This window comes from Chaetura pelagica, unplaced genomic scaffold, assembly GCF_000747805.2.
Source record: "Chaetura pelagica isolate M959 unplaced genomic scaffold, ChaPel_1.0 scaffold33, whole genome shotgun sequence".
NCBI classification, from domain to species: Eukaryota; Metazoa; Chordata; class Aves; order Apodiformes; family Apodidae; genus Chaetura; species Chaetura pelagica.
The window spans coordinates 1,210,122-1,229,832 of record NW_009952874.1 but is presented as its reverse complement, the minus strand read 5'-3'; the positions used below and the strand labels follow the sequence as shown (position 1 = coordinate 1,229,832).

General features: G+C 38.4%; 1 protein-coding gene across 1 annotated transcript; it reads left to right on the top strand.

Moving 5' to 3' along the window:
• Window positions 1-5: 5 nt before the first annotated feature.
• SLC40A1 (solute carrier family 40 (iron-regulated transporter), member 1) lies at window positions 6-14,575 on the top strand (the record flags this gene model as incomplete). The annotated part of the gene is made up of 8 exons (XM_009995251.1): window positions 6-35; window positions 205-273; window positions 5,838-5,997; window positions 6,876-6,991; window positions 7,319-7,445; window positions 10,433-10,675; window positions 12,437-13,102; window positions 14,214-14,575. Coding segments are annotated over 8 exons (1,731 nt in total), but the record flags the coding sequence as incomplete, so codon positions are not given.
• Between the last annotated feature and the right edge of the window lie 5,136 nt (window positions 14,576-19,711).

Below are 19,711 nucleotides of genomic sequence, written 5' to 3'. Positions count from 1 at the left end.
GGGCGGGGGACGGACGGCCCCGTCGGGGCTGCTGCGCAGTGCGGGCAGGGGGCTCCGCCGCCCGTAAACGCGGCGTGTCCCGGTGGTGGCTTCGCGCTCCAAGCGGTGTTGGGTCTCTCCGTGGCAGCGACCATACTTGGTGCCTACCGAAATGCAGTGGATGTGCCTGTATCTCCTTTAGCATTTGTTTTTCTTTCTCATTTAGGATCTGTGGCTGCCTATTTTACATCTGCAAAGTTCCTACTTTATCTTGGGCATGCACTGTCCACTTGGGTAAGTAAAATATTGCCCTGGTAGAAGTAGGACTTTATGATCTAGCTGTGATTTACCTGAACTTTATTGGTAGTTTCCATAATCTTCACAAAATAGGCACCACTACAAAGACCGAGGTCTCATTAGAACACCTGGCCCTGAAAAATCTTAATAATCTTCACATGGTATGTTGCGTAGGTTCTGTTTTCATTAGTGAGGTACTCGCCGTGCTGTGTAATGTAGTACTTAATTTCCTGATGGCCTAGTTCTATACCTTTTGATGCTTTTAAGTAGCTACAGAAGCAGTAAGACTTCTTAAGAGTAGGTTCTGAGTGAAGTAGATGAAGGGTAGTCCATAGCAGAATGAGTCCATTGCAACATGTACTTGAAGGCCCTGCGTACGAGCTGCGCTTTGAGTATTCAGTGTTTGCAGTGGACCCCTTATTGCTGCTCATTACCTGACTAACCTGTTGAGAGTGGCAGGAGAGAAGTTTCTTCTTAAGTCAAAATGTTTGCCTTCTGAAATGCTTTCTTTCTGTACTGAAGTAACTTAGTACATCAGTTTTTACTCTCTTGAATGGTACTAAAAGCTTAATATGCCCTAAAAATAGAAAACCTCTTTCTATCCCATAAAATAAATACATGTATCTTATAATACAGTCTTAAGTCTCCATCTAATGGCTTGATTCAAAAAGAAATGGAAAGTTTCTTCCCTAATACTCCACTTGGGTTTAGACTGATTGGATGTGTGCTCTGTATAGCATTGAACAAATAAATGGCTGATACACAGTCACGGCACTGTATGCCTGACTCTGGCATCTCGTTTTCACTAACCCAAAAGGTTGTATTGATGTCTCTCAATGGAAGAAAGCTTGGAGCGGTACCAAACACTTATTTAGACAAGTGCAATATTTTAGCAGTTATTAATATTATTGAAGGAGCTGGATGGTGATGTTTATGTTTGCTTCACTGCTTTTCAGAGGCCAGTGTTGTTACCTGCAACGTTTGTTAGTAATGCTCACAAAGTGCAATTTGGCTAACCCTGCTTACTCCTCCCTGACCAGTGCTTCAAAGCTAGGAAGTGGGATTGCTCTTAGAGTACATTAATAAAGGTGACAAAGCAAGAGTTTGAGAACAATATTACACACCATAACAAACATTAGACTGCAAGTTCAGCTGTTTAGCAATATTAATAATATACTCCTTGTTGCAGTGTGCTTTGTTTCATGCTGAAAATCTTGATCTGGAAAACCCCAAGCAAACCTGCTGAAGCAAGAGAAATACAGGTTATTTTGACAGAACTGGATGTAGGACTGCACCTTTTGTATCTTCTAAGCTTTAGTGTTCCTGTAGTCTGACACTTTTTTTTTTTTTCTAACAGGAACAGTAAACAAGCACTTAAATCTTCAGAACTCAAAGGAATAGATAATCTTTATTCTAAAATGGCTGTGTCCACAATACAAAACCCTATAGAAATGAGGTTTTTATGTAATTGAGAGAGCTAATTTTTTGTTACTAAGCCATTCCCAAATAGAGAGGGAAATTCTAAATGATAAAACATGTCACATCTCCACAAATGTTCAGATTTGAACAAAGTCTCAACTGTGTCTTATGCTCTTGTTCAGTAAAGCATTTGAATGTATGCCTGGCCTCAGTGAATGAGGAATGGTCCTTTGGCTCAGTCTGCATTAATAGGCTGGACTGTACTGCTTAACGTGACTCTCAGACCTTATGCAGTTGCCTTTGTTTTTAATTCATTGCTGTCTATCACTTTACAGTAAAGAAAGAACAGAATAGATTCTCCTTGTTGGTGTCTAATGCTTGCCCGGATATCAGCAACTTCCCAACCTTACCTGTGCCACTCAGACCTTAAGAGGCCTGTTTGTTGGTAGTAGCCTGGTTACTGCTTAACTTGTTGGCTTCAGTTATGAGATGAGATGGTATGTATTCTGTCCAAGATACATTACAAGGATAATTACAATGACAGAAGAACAAGAACCACCTCTAAAAGAGTGGTGACGCTAAACAGATGTAGTTAGGTATTTACGAGGTGAAATACCCACATCTTGAGACATTTTAAAGTTGGATTAAATATATATAATCAAAACTTTGGTTGTTTCTCAAGGCAATATTTAGTGTTTAATTTTCAGTAGATACTTGCATGTTTTTAAAAATGCCTTTTTCATATTGTCAGAATTCAGTACCTGAAACATCTCTGCATGAAAAAAACACACTGATTTTCTGTTATGAAGTTTTTATATGAAGCACTCTTCGGCTTATTTTTCTAGCTAAATAAACATCTACCTGATCTGATTAAAACTTAATTAACCACCTGAGTGTATTTTAAGTGAAAATCAGTAAAAGAGGTACCTCAGGCTGTATTAAAATTAAGGGACTCTTAAACTTGGGAAATAATATCCCTATGTTTTCATTAATGGAATACTTTCTATGTACTTCTAGTAACCATGGAATAAAAGTGGAACATATTTTACAGAAGATGTTAGGTGTCTCTGGAGAGTGAAAATTACTTTATTATGTATGAAAGGGCACATCTAAGTTGATAATGCTTATATGTGTATTTTTTTTTTCATTTGTTTTAGTTAGGAAACATACAAATACCCAGAGTTTTTCCATGAGAAGGTTAAATTTTTCTTCCCACATAATTGGGGTGTGATTTCATTCTGCCTATTGTTAAGGAAACAAATATGAATGTTTATTTATTACAGTATGCATATGTATGCATACCTCCTTCAGGAGCCTCAATGGTAGTAAAAGGTGTATTCTTGTTGTGCTTTTGTGCTACACTGAAGACTTTAATCAAACTTTGCAGTAATTTTGACCCTCCAAATAGGTGCTTTTTATGTATCTCTTAATTGTAATGTTATATGGTATGTTAGATTTAGCAGACTTGGCTTTTTAAAAGTGCTTTTATGTTTCACCTCCTCCAGCCCTTTAGAATATTTGGGGTCCTTAGAAATTTGTACTATTTCCTGTTTCACATAGGAAATACTTGTTTAAGATAAGGTGACAGAAAACAGTTTCATGTTTGGCCACTCTCCATCATCTTTGGTAAGTCGTGAGCAACAGGAGAGGCATCTGAGGACTGGAGGACAGCCATTGTCACCCCAGTCTACAAAAAGGGCAAGAAGGAGGACCCAGGTAACTATAGACTGGTCAGCCTCACCTCCATCCCTGGAAAGGTGATGGAACACCTTGTTCTTGGCACTATCTCTAGGCATATCAAGGATGAGGGTGTCATTAAAAGCAGTCAACATGGTTTTACCAAGGGGAAGTCATGTTTGACCAAACTTACAGCCTTCTATGAGGAAGTAGCTAGGTGGATAGATGATGGTAGGGCGGTAGATGTGGTTTATCTTCATTTCAGTAAAGCATTTGATACTGTCTCCCACAGCATCCTTGCAGATAAGCTGAGGAATCGTGATCTTGATGATCAGGTAGTGAGGTGGATCGTGAACTGATTGAAAGGAAGAAGTCAGAGAACTGGGGTCAATGGGACAGAGGCTAGTTGGAGGTCTGTGACTAATGGAGTCCCTCAGGGGTCAGTACTGGCACCAGTGCTGTTCAATAATTTAAGCAACGACCTGGATGAGGGAACAGAGTGTAACCTCAGCAAGTTTGCTGATGACAGTAAACTGGGAGGAGTCGCTGACATACCAGAAGGCTGTGATGCCATTCAGCGAGACCTAGACAGGCTGGAGAGTTGGGCGGGGAGAAACTTGATGAAATTGAACAAGGGGAAGTGTAGAGTCTTGCATCTGGGGAAGAACAACCCCATGGACCAGTACAGGTTGGGGGCTGAGCTGCTGGAGAGCAGGGTAGGAGAAAGGGACCTGGGGGTCCTGGTGGACAGGAGGATGACCATGAGCCAGCAATGTGCCCTTGTGGCCAAGAAGGCCAATGGCATCCTGGGGTGCATTAGAAAGGGTGTGGTTAGTAGGTCAAGGGGGGTTCTCCTCCCCCTCTATTCTGCCTTTGTGAAGCCACATCTGGAATATTGTATCCAGTTCTGGGCCCCTCAGTGCAAGAAGGACAGGGAACTGCTTGAGAGAGACCAGCACAGAGCCACAAAGATGATTAAGGGAGTGGAACATCTCTCTTGTGAGGAAAGGCTGAGGGAGCTGGGTCTCCTTAGCTTGGAGAAGAGGAGACTGAGGGGTGACCTCATCAAAGTTTACAAATATGTTGAGTGTCAGGATGATGGAACCAGGCTCTTCTCAGTGATGTCCAGTGATAGGACAAGGGGCAATGGGTGCAAACTGGAACATAGGAGGTTCCTCATGTAAACATGAGGAAAAACTTCTTTCCTGTGAGAGTGACAGAGCCCTGGGACAGGCTGCCAAGAGAGGTTGTGGCATCTCCTTCTCTGGAGATATTCAAAACACACCTGGACACATTCCTGTGTGATGTGCTCTGGGTGATCCTGCTCTAGCAGGGGGATTGGACTAGGTGATCTTTGGAGGTCCCTTCCAAACCCTAAGATTCTGTGATTCTGTGATTTGGTTTATAAAAGGCTAACATTCAGGACCATTGTTAAACTGTTTACCGTAGATTTCTAGTCATTGGCTTTGTTACTGATTGCATAAAGCATTGTCTGTGGTGCATTTCTTGCAATAAGTTAAAGTGAGATGTGACTCCCATCATGTGACAACATAAAAACCTCAGTGCATTCATTAGCAAACCACAGGTCTGTTTGGTAGCAAACCTAAAAATGTTTCGAATAGTATAAAGATTACTTCACTTGGACATGGTTTACATTTTGTGCTTTTTTTTCTAGCCTGTAGGAAGTGATATGAGAATATAAAAGTTTGTTCTCTAAGCACTAGTTTAAGCTAGTGGTAGGCTAAATGGATTGAACTACCAATGAGTTTGCAGTAGGTTAAGTGAGTTCTGAGATTCTACCTCTTCATGATGTGGCAGTGCTTAACATTATTGAAAGTGCTCAAGTCCATTGACTTCAGAAGCTTCAGTGAACATTTAGGATAACACCTTCCTTGATTTACCCATGTCCTGGATTGCATTGTGCCTTGCTTTGGCTTGACTGGCTTTTGTGTTACAAAGCAGCATTTAAGCTTTGATCATCTAAGAGCAAATTGCTGTCTTGAAAAATTATTTAAATAGTATTAGTGATGAATAAATCTGTTGCTAATATTTTATATGTGCTAGAGAATCTATGTAAACTTTCTGAGACTTGTTGAATTTGGCTAGTAACAGACTTTTCCTGTAGTATTTTTCTACTTTTCTATTTTCTGCTTTTCCTAGTATCAAGGGGTTTTTGACATGGTATTACAAACTGTAATTTTACATTTGATTATGACAGGTGATCTTGGTGATGCAGGCATAAAATCAATGATGATGGGATGTAGTAATAAAAAAACCCATAACAATCCCCAAAATTAAAAGCTAAACCCAAAAAACCAAATCGTCCTTCCCACACACCCCACCCCTGCATGTATGACAAACCTTTTTTTTAACACAGACTTATCTGGGCATTAGTAAAATAGTCAGCTTTTGTGCTTGCAAAGTGCAAATAGTAATGTTGTGTATGTACTCTGTTACTCTTAAAGGGAGATCGTATGTGGCATTTTGCTGTGTCTGTATTCCTGGTTGAACTTTATGGAAACAGCTTGCTCCTGACTGCAGTGTATGGACTGGTTGTGGCGGGATCAGTTCTTCTCCTGGGAGCCATTATTGGAGACTGGGTGGACAAGAACTCCAGGCTCAAAGGTTAGATGTCTAGAGCAGATTATTTACTTAAGGATGGATCGAATTAATGTAAAAAGATAAAACTGTTAGACTTAACAACTCAAGTCAAATATGGGAATGGGGCTTGCTGAGTTGTTTTTGTTTTGAGAAGGGTAGTGTGTCAGTGGTAACGATGATACAAAGGTAGTGTCAGTGACAGGAAAACAGTTTTACTTGCATTACATCTGTTGTGGGCTAAATCTGTAGGATATGTAGAGATGTGTGGAAATGAAAGAGGTAAAAGCACTTAACTTTAAGGACTACAGACAATAATCTTTACAGATTAATACAGACATACACTTCTGTTATTTGTTGTTTTCTGTCATTTTCTGCTTAAGTGTAAACATGCACTGCATTTGTTATAGATATTTTAAATATGCATCTTCTAGTTTGTTTTATAATTAGCATGACATCAAGTTCTTCATACACATTTTTACTTTCCAAGAGTTTATGGTATAGCAGGACTTCCATGGTACACCATGGATGAATTTTAGAGACTCAAGCTAAGTCTTGTTTTTACTCCCTTAGAAATAGTATCAGCATTTAATCAGGTGTAGTTTGGTTTTTCATTGGAAAAAGACTCGCTTGGGCTGTAGATCAAGAATTTTTATTATGAAGAGCTACAAAGTTACACCAGACAGTATTTTGTTTCTCTAAAAAAAAAAAAATAATCAAAGAGTCAAAATCTAATAGGAAGTATGGGTTTACCACTTAATTATTTATTTTTTTGGGGGGGAGGAAATAGGAAAATAAAAATATTTAAAGAATCTGTGCATGTTCCTTAATTATAACCTTCTTAAGCTTATAGTTGACTTATTCTAATGTTCATAACTGTTGCTCTTTGTTTTGATTTGAAACAGTGGCCCAGACATCCTTGGTAGTACAGAATGCATCCGTCATCCTGTGTGGTATTATCCTGATGATTATCTTCTTGTTTAAAACACAGCTTTTGACCTTATACCATGGATGGCTTCTTGTGAGTGCTTGAACTTGTTATTAAGGAATTAACTCGCAAAGAAACTTTGGGGAGCTTGGGAGACATAAATTTTTCTTTTTCTCTCTAGTTTGTTTTAGACGTTCTTGGGAGCTAAGACTGGCATATGAAACTGAGCTAGTTGGGTAAACAAAAGTGACTGTTTTCTGTCAGGAATTATAAAGTAGACTTGGTCTTGTTTTGTCAAAGAATAACACTAAAATGTAGGGATGCATATGTCAAGGTGGCTTTTCTGGTTGTGCAGGGTAGGAGGGGAGATCTCCCTTTAACAATTTTCTCACGCTGTAACTCTTTCCCCCATTTCTCTAGACGATGTGCTATATCCTGGTTATCACAATAGCAAATATTGCCAATTTGGCCAGCACTGCCACAGCGATCACAATTCAGAGGGACTGGATTGTTGTGGTTGCAGGGGAAGACAGAAGCAAACTGGCAGGTGAAATATGTTGCCTTTTTAATATCTTAAATGTCTTACTTTCCAAGCTTGATTTTTTTTTAGATTAGAGTTTTGCAGAGGTCAGCACATACTTGAGTTCCAGATACAAGAAAAAAGCAGGTAAAAAGAGCAGCCTTTATTTTCTTCTTCCCTGCTCTGGACTGCACTTAGTGACATTAGAAATTACTGCTGTGATTGCAATTCATTTAGGCATCCCTACACTTCTTTTATCCTCCTTTTAGTCCTACTGCAGCTTTGTCAGGAAGACTTTATTCTTGCTGAACAAATAACCAACCACCACAGTCTTAAATCAAATAACCAGTGCTTAATAGAAAAGCTATTTTAACTTCCAGACACTTAAAAGCCAAGTGTTGCAATACTTATTTTTAGGTCCCTGGAATGAAACAGAAAACTGTTGCGTAACTGGGCTCCTCACATAGCGATCAAAGAAAGAGGTACATGAGAATGAAGTCCAGAATGGGCTAGTAGATGGGTCAGGAAACTGTCAGTAGGAAATGCTTTGCGTGCAGATACATTTGAAGTCCTGCACTTCTCTCACATTAGATGTCTTAACTCTGAGCTGTGAATGCTTTTCTTCAGTTGGAACTGAAAGCTCTGTACTCTTAATATCTGATACCTTTGCTATTAGACAACAGGCTTAATCTTTTTTTTGCCTTGTAAATATTTTTCCTGTTTTTTCCTCTTTGTTGCACAGTGGTATTGGCATCATTAGGACAGAGAATGAGTTCCAGTTGAAATTCTGCTGCAGCTTGGTGGTCACGACTCTAGTGGGATGTGAAAGATTGTTTGGGAAGTTCCCCAAGCACACATTGAACCTGACTCTCCTTTGCTGAGGGGGCTCTTGTAGCCACAAGGCCATTCGCACCAAGGGGATGTATGAGTGATGTTTGACACTGCTGCTCTGATTATAATAAAAAGTATGGGAAGCAGCATTTTTTGCCATGAATTTGGGCAGGCTGTATGGGCTCTGAGTCAATTCTATAAGTGGACTTAAGCCTTCCCAGATAGAGGAACTGATACTGAATTGCAAAGAAGGCACTGAGTAGCTTAATGTTCCCAAGGCATATATAGCTCAGTAAAGTAACACTGGAATGAATGTTTGAAGTCTTAACATTTATGGAGTTTAGATACCTCCAGGTCTAGACAGCATTTGAGCTTTTGGACTCTTAATTCTGTATGAAGCTGCCTAAATTCCCCATGAAGTTCAGTTTACATGCCAGAGCCCTGTTAGACATGAATCCTATATTGCATATTTATTAGAAATGTTTATTGGTAATGAAGGAATCACATTTCTCTATCTCATCCACGAAAGGCTAGCTCTTAATCAGAGTATTAAGTGTCTTCCTTTCATTTCCCAGTCTACAGATTTTCCACCATAGTCTTTTATTTTGACCTTGTGTGTGTTTCTAGGTCATGCCTTTTGTAGGGCAGGTTAACTTTCTTTATGCCTGTGAATCACAAGTAGCAGACTCGTACGTCCATAAAAGCCTCAAGTTCTAATGGCACTCATTAACCTTTGTTGTGTTGGATCTTATTCAGCAAATAATCTCCCCAATCCCTGTACTACTTACTACATGTCAGATAAGGTAAAGACCACACCTGCAGAGAGCTGCTGCACAGGAAGCAGTCCTATACTGCTTCATGATCTTGGGCAAAATTACATGACCACTTATAGTCTGCACCAAAATAATCAGGCAAGATGTAACTCTAAAATCTGATGCAACTTATTTTAAAAAAACAAACCACTTAACTAAGCACATTAGTTGAATAAATCTGTCCTAAAGATCTCTTTCTGGGTTTTCATGTGTTTAATCATAATGAACTTGGAGACTGCTGAAATTCCTTAACTTAAAAAATGAAACACCAGCACTGACTTTACAGCATATACTGTTGTCCATCTCTGTAGGCCTTAGTTAATTAAGTTAGTGAAATAGGCAAATAAAAAATTCCCTTGGCTTCCCCTTCTTTGTTGCCCTTGATTGATTTTTCCATTCACTCTTACTTTACCTTCCCTGAGTGTAAATATTAGCCCTACCCAAATAACTCAAAACAAAGCTTAGTTCTTGGAATTTCTAAAGCCAAATATTATAAAAGTATCTAACTTACTCATCTTTGTTAACCATCAGTCAAATAGTTAACACTGACTTCTTAGAATTCTAATAGAGTAACCTAAATGTTAAGGAGCAGTTATCTACAGATTGAAAAAAGCAGTTCCATGCTGATACAGTTTCACTTGCTTTTCAAAACTCGAACTTCATAACAGAACGCTACGGTGAGATTTTGATGCTTGCTTCTAAGCAGCCCGAAGTCCTGATGCACAAAACCCTTACATGACTAGCAACTTAAGGGTGGAGCAATGGTAGCTTTCATGTGAATCCTACAGGAGCCCAGGGGGTGTAAGGACACTATAGTGGGTAAGACTGGGGAGGGCAAGACCAGCAAAGGGAAGATGCGTTTATGCTAAGAATAGGCTGATCATTAACATCAAAGTGTGGAACAGAAAAGAATTGAGGACTTTGCTCAGTGAGTTCTAAGAGTGCCTACCACTGCCCTTAATCAATGTGACTCGATAAGGAGATTTAAAGCCAATTTCAAAGGTCTGCTGCTATCACAGTGGGCATTGTGGTCACCCATTGTTAGAAGTAAATGGAGGAGATTAAGAAATATGTGGTCTGGTAGTGGGAGATAATAGTTGCTAAAATTATATGAAAGAATTTCATCATACGAGATTCCTATTAATGTCTAGAGCTGTGCATGTTGGTTTTTAATGTTACAGAAAGAGAATTTGGAGTCTGTAATGTCACTTGGATCTGAAGGTGCCTCTGGTAGGCAGTCTGGCTGCTGCTCCTACTAGAATCACAATTGGGGCAGAACTTCAGCTTGATGTGCAATCCTCTGTTATGTTAATGAACATTTCACTGTAAGTGTTTGGCAGCTACTTCATATAATGAAATAATTTCTGACAGATATGAATGCTACAATAAGAAGAATTGACCAGTTGACCAATATCTTGGCCCCAATGGCAGTTGGTCAGATAATGACATTTGGGTCTCCAATGATTGGCTGTGGATTCATTTCTGGCTGGAACCTGATGTCAATGTGTGTGGAATATCTGCTGCTCTGGAAGGTTTATCAGAAGACTCCTACTCTGGCTCTTAAATCTGCAAAAGTTGAAGAATCAGAACTGAAACAGCTGAATGTAAAGAAAGGTATTGAAACCGAATTTAACTGTTCACATTTGCAGTATATTCCCTGTATCAGAAGACTTTTGTCTTCTGGAGATACTACTTTGATGCTATATGGCTTTCTACTCATAGCTTGGCAGTTTCAGATTTGGATGTAGATAACTAAGTAGCAGTACTTTGTGCAGCTATTTGAAGAATCCCATAAAATGCAACCAAAGAGTGAATTCTCTCAATTAATCCTTTAGAGTAAGTTTGCTCTGTTATTTAGGGCTAAATGTGAGGAATGTTCCTCTCCATCTGTGCAATAACTAGCCAGATGACAAGGCCTTTTACTCTGTAGTATCTACAAGCAAAACAGCCTATGTAGTACTTTTTCTTGCTAACTTATCTCTGCTTACACATAATACTAAGAGGCCTTCAGGAGTTGTAGAATAGGTGGTAGTATTTCTAGTCTGGCATGTTTCACTGAGTTCCATGTGCTGCAGGAAATGATGGAGGAAAAAAAAAGTCTATTTTAACCTGCTCTGCTTCCTTGACCAAGCTGAACAACTGGATTTGCAGTGCAGATGGCTATGACTATAAGCAACCTTAAAATTAAAACTAATGTTGCTTTAGATAGTCTTAATATCAGAAATGGTTTCAGAAACAGATTTTTGTTGCAAAGCATTTGAAATATCAGATACTAGACTACAAGACGTAAGCATTTTTTTAATTTTTAAGGTAGTGGTATGTGAATACTACTGAAAGCTTATTTAAAAGCTAACTAGCAATCTGGTTTTTGCTCTGTGTATAGTAAGAGAGGAGACTGCTATTAAAAGTGTTGAAGAGATGCATATTCTTCCCAACCAGAAGATCCCTTGTGGTAATGGCTGGTCTAGTAAGCTACTGGACTAGGCTGGTAGCAGCCTGGGATAGGGAAGTAAGATAGAGTGTAGAATACTCTGTGACTTTGGAACTGGCTCTTGAATGCTTCTGAAGAATGAAACATTTAGCAGATGTTAACATGTAGGAAACATGTCTTCATCTTTGCTACTGTATTCTGATTTCAATAAAAGACTTGTGTTTTTGAAAGTTTCAGGAATACTTCATTTGTCTCACTGTTTGTGGAGGTTTTTTTCATACTTGACTGTATGTAGAAACACTGTTTGGGCATTCAAACTCTCGTGTAGTTTCTATTCACATTACTAATCTAAGTACTGCTGTGGTTTTGTTTTATTTTTGTTTGTGATCAATGGAAGTGCTTTTCTCCTACATTAGACTGAAAATGGAACTGCAGGAAAGCATCGTCCAAGAGGTTTTTTTAAGTGAAGTTTTCAAACTTTTGGCTTTGGTAGGCTTCAGCAAGTATCTCTGCACTGGTTCTTCTACCATGTAATGCGATATTGACAGATGCTTTAAGTAATCCCTACTTCCTGTGGTTAGTTCATGTAAACAAATCTATGTTAAAATGCCACCTAATGGCATTTATTAAGTGAATAATTTACTCATGGAAATGGAGCATTCATTCAGAAGCCTGTTGAAAAGAAGGTTACGTTTTCTTATACCACAGCTTAATTAAATAAGCAGGAGATTATAGGGATAGAATTTACTTGTTCTTATTATACAGATGGGATTTAAGGATACTTTAAAACACATAGGTAACTGGAGGAAGATTGATTGCAGAACTAATCTGATGCACTTGTGCAGCAGTGAACTTAGATTACTAATAGTAGACAATTGTCTTGCGCTTTACACTCTGCACTTTCCAGTCAGGAGTGTATCTAACAGTTACATTTCTGTTTACAGAGAGTGATGGGAAACCATCTGAAGGAGTGCAGTTAATTGTTGAGAAAGATGTAACTGGCTTTGAGCCCCGGCAAGAGAAGGAAGTCGGCTGTGCTGCCCGGATTGCTGAACCTTTCATCACATTCCGTGATGGATGGGTTGCATACTACAACCAGCCAGTGTTTCTTGCAGGCATGGGTCTTGCATTTCTGTATATGACTGTTCTGGGCTTTGATTGTATTACTACAGGCTATGCATACACTCAGGGTTTGAGTGGCTCTGTGCTAAGCCTCCTGATGGGTGCCTCGGCAGTCACTGGAATCATGGGAACAGTAGCTTTCACTTGGCTTCGTCGCAAATGCGGCCTGGTTCGTACGGGCCTAATTTCTGGAGTTGCTCAATTTGCTTGTCTGGTCTTATGTGTCATCTCCGTATTCATGCCTGGAAGTCCTATGGATTTGACTGTTTCCCCATTTGCTGACATCAGTGCCAGGCTGTTTGAAACGGAACCATTACCTACTATAGCATCTCCAGAAGGTAACCCTGAAATGATTTTTGCAACTGGAATGCCCAACTTGCTAAACGGGTCTACTACTCCTGCTAACAGTGACCCAGAGATGAGTCCTGAGCCTGTGCCTTTACTCTCTGTTAGTCTCCTGTTTGCAGGAGTCATTGCTGCTAGAGTTGGTAAGTATTATGTGTCTATTAATTTGATCTGTTGACTGCTTTTAATTCTAAAAATTACAGTGCTTATCAACTAAATACAAATTTGAGTTTAGAATTGTAGGCTAGTTAGAGTGTTACATCCCATATCTAAGACGAATTCATTGCTCTTGACATAAAAATGCAGTGATCTTGCAATAGTATCACCGGTGCAGAGACCATAGTACTAATTTCTTGAGTATTGTATTACCACATTTGGACATGAATGTAACTTAGTTTTTGGAGTGCTCATCTCTAGATGATCTTCCTTCACAGCCAAGTAAAATCATTTGTTAATAAAAAACAGAGCTAAACACATCTGCTATGAAAGCCTGCAAATTTCGAAGTTTACTAGGTCAATCAATTCATTAAATAAATTGCCTAACCTTTAAGTTTCTGACCATCAAAGGAATTTAGAACAGAAACTTGAATTTGAATGACAGCTTAATCTTTGAGGAATTGCTGGTTAGCCTACTACTAGTATCTGTCAACAGAAGAAGCAGTAAAATAGATAAATGTAATGAGCAATAATTCTCATATGAAGAATTTCTGTACTCTTAAATTTCTACAGCTTTTGCTGAATTTTGGAGGCATAGAATGATTCACATGTATTAAGTGTGTTTGCAAGATAAACTTTCAAAATTGAGACATTAATGGACTAAAACAGTATAGAAGCTAGTGTCAGTGGTGACTGTCATAAATTGTTATGGATTCTATATTGTTTAAAATGTTTCATTTTTTGGATAACATCTTGTACAAAACTTAGCAATTGTAGTTATCGTGAATACACTGTAAATAGCTTTGAAATGGCTGTTTAAATACGGAGCAGATGACCAGAACACTGTTAACTTAATAGATATGTTGAAGTTGAGTTGTGCCACGCTGTATGTATTATTTCAGGAAATATTAGTCAAGGGAAAGTAAAGAACTCTTTAACTCTCAGTGTGAAATCCATTTGAGTCTGACAAGAGGCTAGCTTGTCCTGTGCATTTTTGGTGGAAGTGAGTTTTTTGAAAGTATTAATTGAGTTATGCCAGTAATGAAAGCTTGCCATGAGAAGCCCAGTTATATGGATAACTGTTTTTTCTTTCCATAGGCCTTTGGTCCTTTGATTTGACTGTCACACAGTTGCTCCAAGAAAATGTAGTAGAATCTGAAAGAGGCATCATTAACGGTGTCCAGAACTCCATGAATTACCTTCTTGATTTGCTGCACTTCATCATGGTCATCTTGGCCCCAAACCCTGAAGCTTTTGGCTTATTGGTGCTTATTTCTGTGTCTTTTGTTGGAATGGGCCACATAATGTACTTCAGATTTGCTCAGAAAAGTTTGGGTAAACAACTTTTTGTTTGTTGCACTCCAGATCCCAAAGCAGTCTCTGACAGTTCACCACCTGGTAACACATCTACTGTTTGAAAGGATCAACTTTCCTTACTAACTTACTACTCAAATACAATGGTTAAACACATACTGCCTTTTGTGATCTTACCTAAGGTGTTTCTCTAGAGTTGAATGCAGAACTTAAATGTTTGAGGAAGTTGTCCCAAGAGAGCTAAAATTAATCTTACAGTGACCCTGTATAAATATTACATGTTTGGCAGAGGACATCCTGGCTGTCCAATTGGATCTTGGTAGTTGGTGTTTTGAAGAATCCACTTGAGTCATACATCTAGTAACTGAAAGCAAAAATAATATTGAATTTCTGTTGCTGACCCCCTCAGGGATACTGTGTAGTGGTTCTACATGCTCAAATTTGTTAAGGAATTCTGACCAATTCCTGGGCTTGAGAAAAACAAGGGGGTTTAGTTACTTCAGAATAACTTGATAAACAGTATTTGGTGTTGTGGTTTTTTTCTTCGGTATTTTCCTTGTCATCAACAGTTCTGCTCCCCTATCTTCTCAAATTATGTATAAACAGCCTTTGTGGATTCCTGAAGTGGAGTCTTAAGTTCTGATGTTTTCCCAAAATACCTTTTTAATATTCTGTTTTAATTTAACTTTACAGAAACACCTTTTTTTTTTTTTTTTGCATGTTTCCTTACAAATTAGAGAATGCTAGGTACAAGATATTATTGTATTACAGTTTTGTTGCACTTGATAAAGTAAATATAGCCTCATTTTAATAGAAGCTATGGATGTAACATTCTAAAGCATGGCTTTTTGAATTGCAAATGATAGGTCTGCTCAGGTTTGATGTAGCAGAAAGTGCTAAGGTCAGGAGTACTGGTACAGTTAGGTGAAGTATAGGGCTAATGCAGTTTTTTTTTTACCTTGGAGTACAAGCAGCTTTAGTTTATTTGAATGCCACTTTTTCAAAAACCATATTAAAGCCTGATGTATTGGAAAATTAACAGTATTCCAGGCAGGAGAAGTCAAAGTGGATTACTTGCATTGATGTTTTTTATGTATGTTTGTTTTGACTTAGTTAGTTCTAAAATGCCACCAAAAAGGAGATGTTGTACTAAGTGGCCCTCTAAAGAAACTTCAAAGCAATGAAGAGTTGTTTACCCCTCTGATTTTCAAGAAGCTATTGCATTTTTTTTTTACCCTGCATGTGTACTAACACAGTACTTCATAGTCATTAACTATATGTGCACTTTTGCAGAAACTATGCACTTTCCTTTCTCAGTAGAGTTGAACCTGGTAGTGTTCTGAGTTTTCCTGTGGCACGAAACGTAGAAGTTCTATACATAAATCTTCTTAAAATGTTTCTTTGCCAAATGAGTGGTATGCAAAAGCACACATCAGCAACTTGTGAAAAGTATCTTTACATTTTAAAATGAGTTGACTGACCTTAACAGTCATCTGTGTTGCCAGACTTCAACCCTGGAATGTCAGTGTGTGAACTCCATTGACATCAAAGGCGTTACACCAGGGCTGAATCTAGGCCGTTCATCTTAAAATTTGTGAATGATTACAGTATGAATAAAGCTAAATAGAATGTAAAAAAATTTATAGTGGCTTTTGCCTCAGCTACAAAGTATTGTAAGAGGAGTGAAAGTGAACGAATGGGAAGCCAGTGTACAACCAATGTACTTGTAGCCCTTAGTGTTCAATAGCTGATCGTAACAATTTTCCTCCTCTAATGGACCAAAACTGCTATGTTATACTGAAAGTTTCTCAGGGACATTTTCACTAGGTTTATAGGTGTTTATACTTTGACCAAGCTTTTGGGTTTTGTTTTGATATGATAAAATAAAATGTGAATTAGAGTAGTTTTAAAATTTGTGACTTGATCCTGAGTGTACCTTCTTAAGGAAAAGGGAGTTTTGCCATCAGCATAATTTAAAAGTCAGAAGACAAAACAAGTTTATCTAGATTTGTGGAATAATTATGCCCAGCCTATACAGCGCGTGGTAAGTAAATAAAATACTTGATTTGTCCAATGTTTTCTCATGTGTGTCTAATCTAAACTGGGACCAGATTTTAGTATTGCTGAATATAAATAAAGGTAGCCCAAATTTCAGTGAATGTGTCTATACTTGGATGAACATCTGATTTCCACTGTATGTATTGGACTCACTGGCCATGATGGAAAGAGAGCTTAAAATGCAGCTTCTTGTGGGGTGTCTATTGCCTATAGAACCCAGTGTGCCTAAAGCTTGGTGCTGTAGCCCTAAGCACCAGACATCCCACGGAGGATGTAATCCTGAAGTGTAGAGAGCTCAAAAAAGCAAACAGAGCAGGAAGCATACTATGTGCCCATCTGTTCCCTAAGTCTTTTTTTCTTTCCCCAAGAGCAATGTAGTCTTACTCAAGTAGCAGTTTCATAAATTGTTCCACTTGATAGTGCAGTCTAGATCTCAAGCTAAAAAAGTAGTGCTGTTAGGAGACTGGACCTTTGTATTTTGTACACATGTTGCTACAATTCATATCTGCAGAGAAACAGCTAGAAGGCAAGACAATCCTAAAAGAGAAGAAAGGTGGATAGTAGCTTTAAGAGAAGTAAAGAGGTGTGAATTGGAAATCTTATATTTATTGGTCTGAGTCAATGTCAAAAAATGTGCTGCTTGAGCACAGCCCATTACTGTTCAAGTCTAAGATGTACACAGACACCTGTACTGATTAGCGCTTCGAAGCAATGTGGAGCCTGAAGTCTTACTTAGCAGGACGTTCTTTAAGTAAGCATTTTTGGCCTTGTATTTATTTATTTTTTTAAATGAGTCCAATTTGGATGAAAACTGCCCTTAAAATGTACGCACTAGAAAATCAATCTTATCAGAATAGCATATTTTGTTATATAACCTTATGCTGGACATAGTATTGATTTATGTATTACTATTGTTAAAGCTGATGAATAAATTTGCATAAAAACTTGTTTGTCCTGTATTACTCAGTTTGTGGACATCTCTCTATGCTGCTACACTTGTAGGTGAAGATTTGCCGTAGTGATGGGATCGAAACAGCCATGAAGCACAAACAAATCGAGAATTGAGGGGAAAGGATATGACAAGTGTAGTAAAAGCCTTTCAATGATGCTATAGCTCTGTCTTTAGTGAACTGATTTTTATTTACCATCCCTGGTGGTAATTTTAGACACAGTAGCTGAAGGTGAAGGAGTGGGCTTACAACTTCAGCCCAGGACCAGTGTTAGTGACAGAGCAGTTTTGTGTGTTGGCTCAGTGAGCAGCAGAAAGCAAATTATTTAACCTTCTCACTCATCTTTTTACTGTATTGAATTTGGGATCATAGCCTTCTGTAGCAGCTACCTGTTGGTGAGAACACGTAAGAGTGGTCACAAATAAATGCAATACTTTTCAAGACTAACACTAGAATATTACAAGTGCTTTAGTTGAGAATTTTGTACAGGACTGTTTCTTGTTACATGTATTTAGGATATGCTTTCATTATGAACAGATCTTTGGAAGGATGCTGTGCTAATTAATTAGGATTTCCCTGAACTGATTGTTCTTTGAACTAGAATTTTTCTTAGAAAAATACCTTTATGGGTTGTCCCCAGTAATGTTATTACCATGTTATACCCCCATGGGAATTATTAGTAATAATTAGTTATTTCTAAGTGGGAGTTAGAATGTGGTGAGTTAAAAAGACAGGGTTTGTTTTGTGTATCAAACTTTGTAGCATTAGGGCAAATGATGTGCCTCTTTAATAAGAGCTGCCAAAATGTCCATGTTCAAGTCAGATTACCACTTTTCATCTTTAGGAATATTTTCCTCCTTCACAGCCACTTACGAAGTAAGAAAAAGGTTAGAATACTGAATTGAAAATGTAATTACACTGATGTAGGTACAAAGAAAAAACTGTTGTTACTTAATGGATAAAGAACACTCTCTTGACTGAAGAAGGCCCTTCACAATTTATGGTCTCACTGTTTTCCTATACTCAGGTGTTCAGGTTTTGAGAAGTTCCGAGTTTTCTAACACCCTGTGGAGTTTGGTGCTCAGCACCCCATGGTAGAGTAAGTGAAGATACCTACCACTGTTCACTTGTTTGTTGCACTACTTTGCTCACTAGATAGTTGAGGTACTAATCCTGCCTGTGAAAGGCAAGATATATTTAATATTATTGTGCACTGAAACATTTAATTGCTTTTGTTTTCAAAAGGGTTTTCTTAAACTGAGCACTATAGTGATCGAAAACTGAAGCTTTTTGTAGGAAAAAGGATAGAATTAACTTAGTCCTCTCCATTTAAGCTATTTTCTGTTTCTTTAATTAGGAAACTGTCTCTTAGAAATTCCAGAAGAGTAATTAGGTTCCTATCTATTAGTTTTAAATTAGATAGTAGGCTGTCTTTGTTTATACAATATGTCCCATATTAGCAAATCTGGCCTGCTTCCTTCATAAATTGGCTGAGTGTTCTCTCAGTGACTTCTGTCAAAAATGACATTTTCATGTCAGTTTTACACCCCTTTCCCTCTGGAGAGAGGCTTGTCTTCTTTGCTTCTTTACTGTAACTGTTACAGAGCACTGGAATAGTTTCCCCAGAGAGATTGTGGAGTCTCCTTCTCTGGAGACTTTCAAGATCTGTCTGGGTGCCTTTCTCAGTGATCTGCCCTAGTTGTGTGTGGTTTTTTGGTCCTGCTCCAGCAGGGGGGTTGGACTCGGATCTTTGGAGGTCCCTTCCAACCCCTAATATTTGGTGATTCTGTAATTGTTTCACAGCCTCCTACACAAATAGTTTTGCAAAGTATGTATTTAAACTCTTAATCTGGAAATAATCACAATTTGCAGGTAGAGCTCCATAAAGAAATGAAACATTGCATAATAGAAATTAACAGGAAATTCCAGACTAATTTCAAATAATTTCAACTGCTTTTTAGTATAAAATCTAGCAGATATGATATTGTGCTGAACTCTGTATTCATATCTTCCTCAACTAAAAAGAGGCTCAAGATAGTTGGTCAACATGCAAGGACCACTTCTTGCAAGCACAGGATCAGAGTGTCCCAATGGTTAGGAAACCTAGTAAGGGTGCTAGGAGACCTGCATGATTAAAAAAGGAACTGCTGGGCAAACTTAAGTGGAAAAGGAAAATCTACAGATCATGGAAGGAGGGGCTGGTCACTTGGGAGGAATATAGGACTGTTGTCAGAGGATGTAGGGAGGCAATTAGGAAAGCTAAGGCCTCCTTGG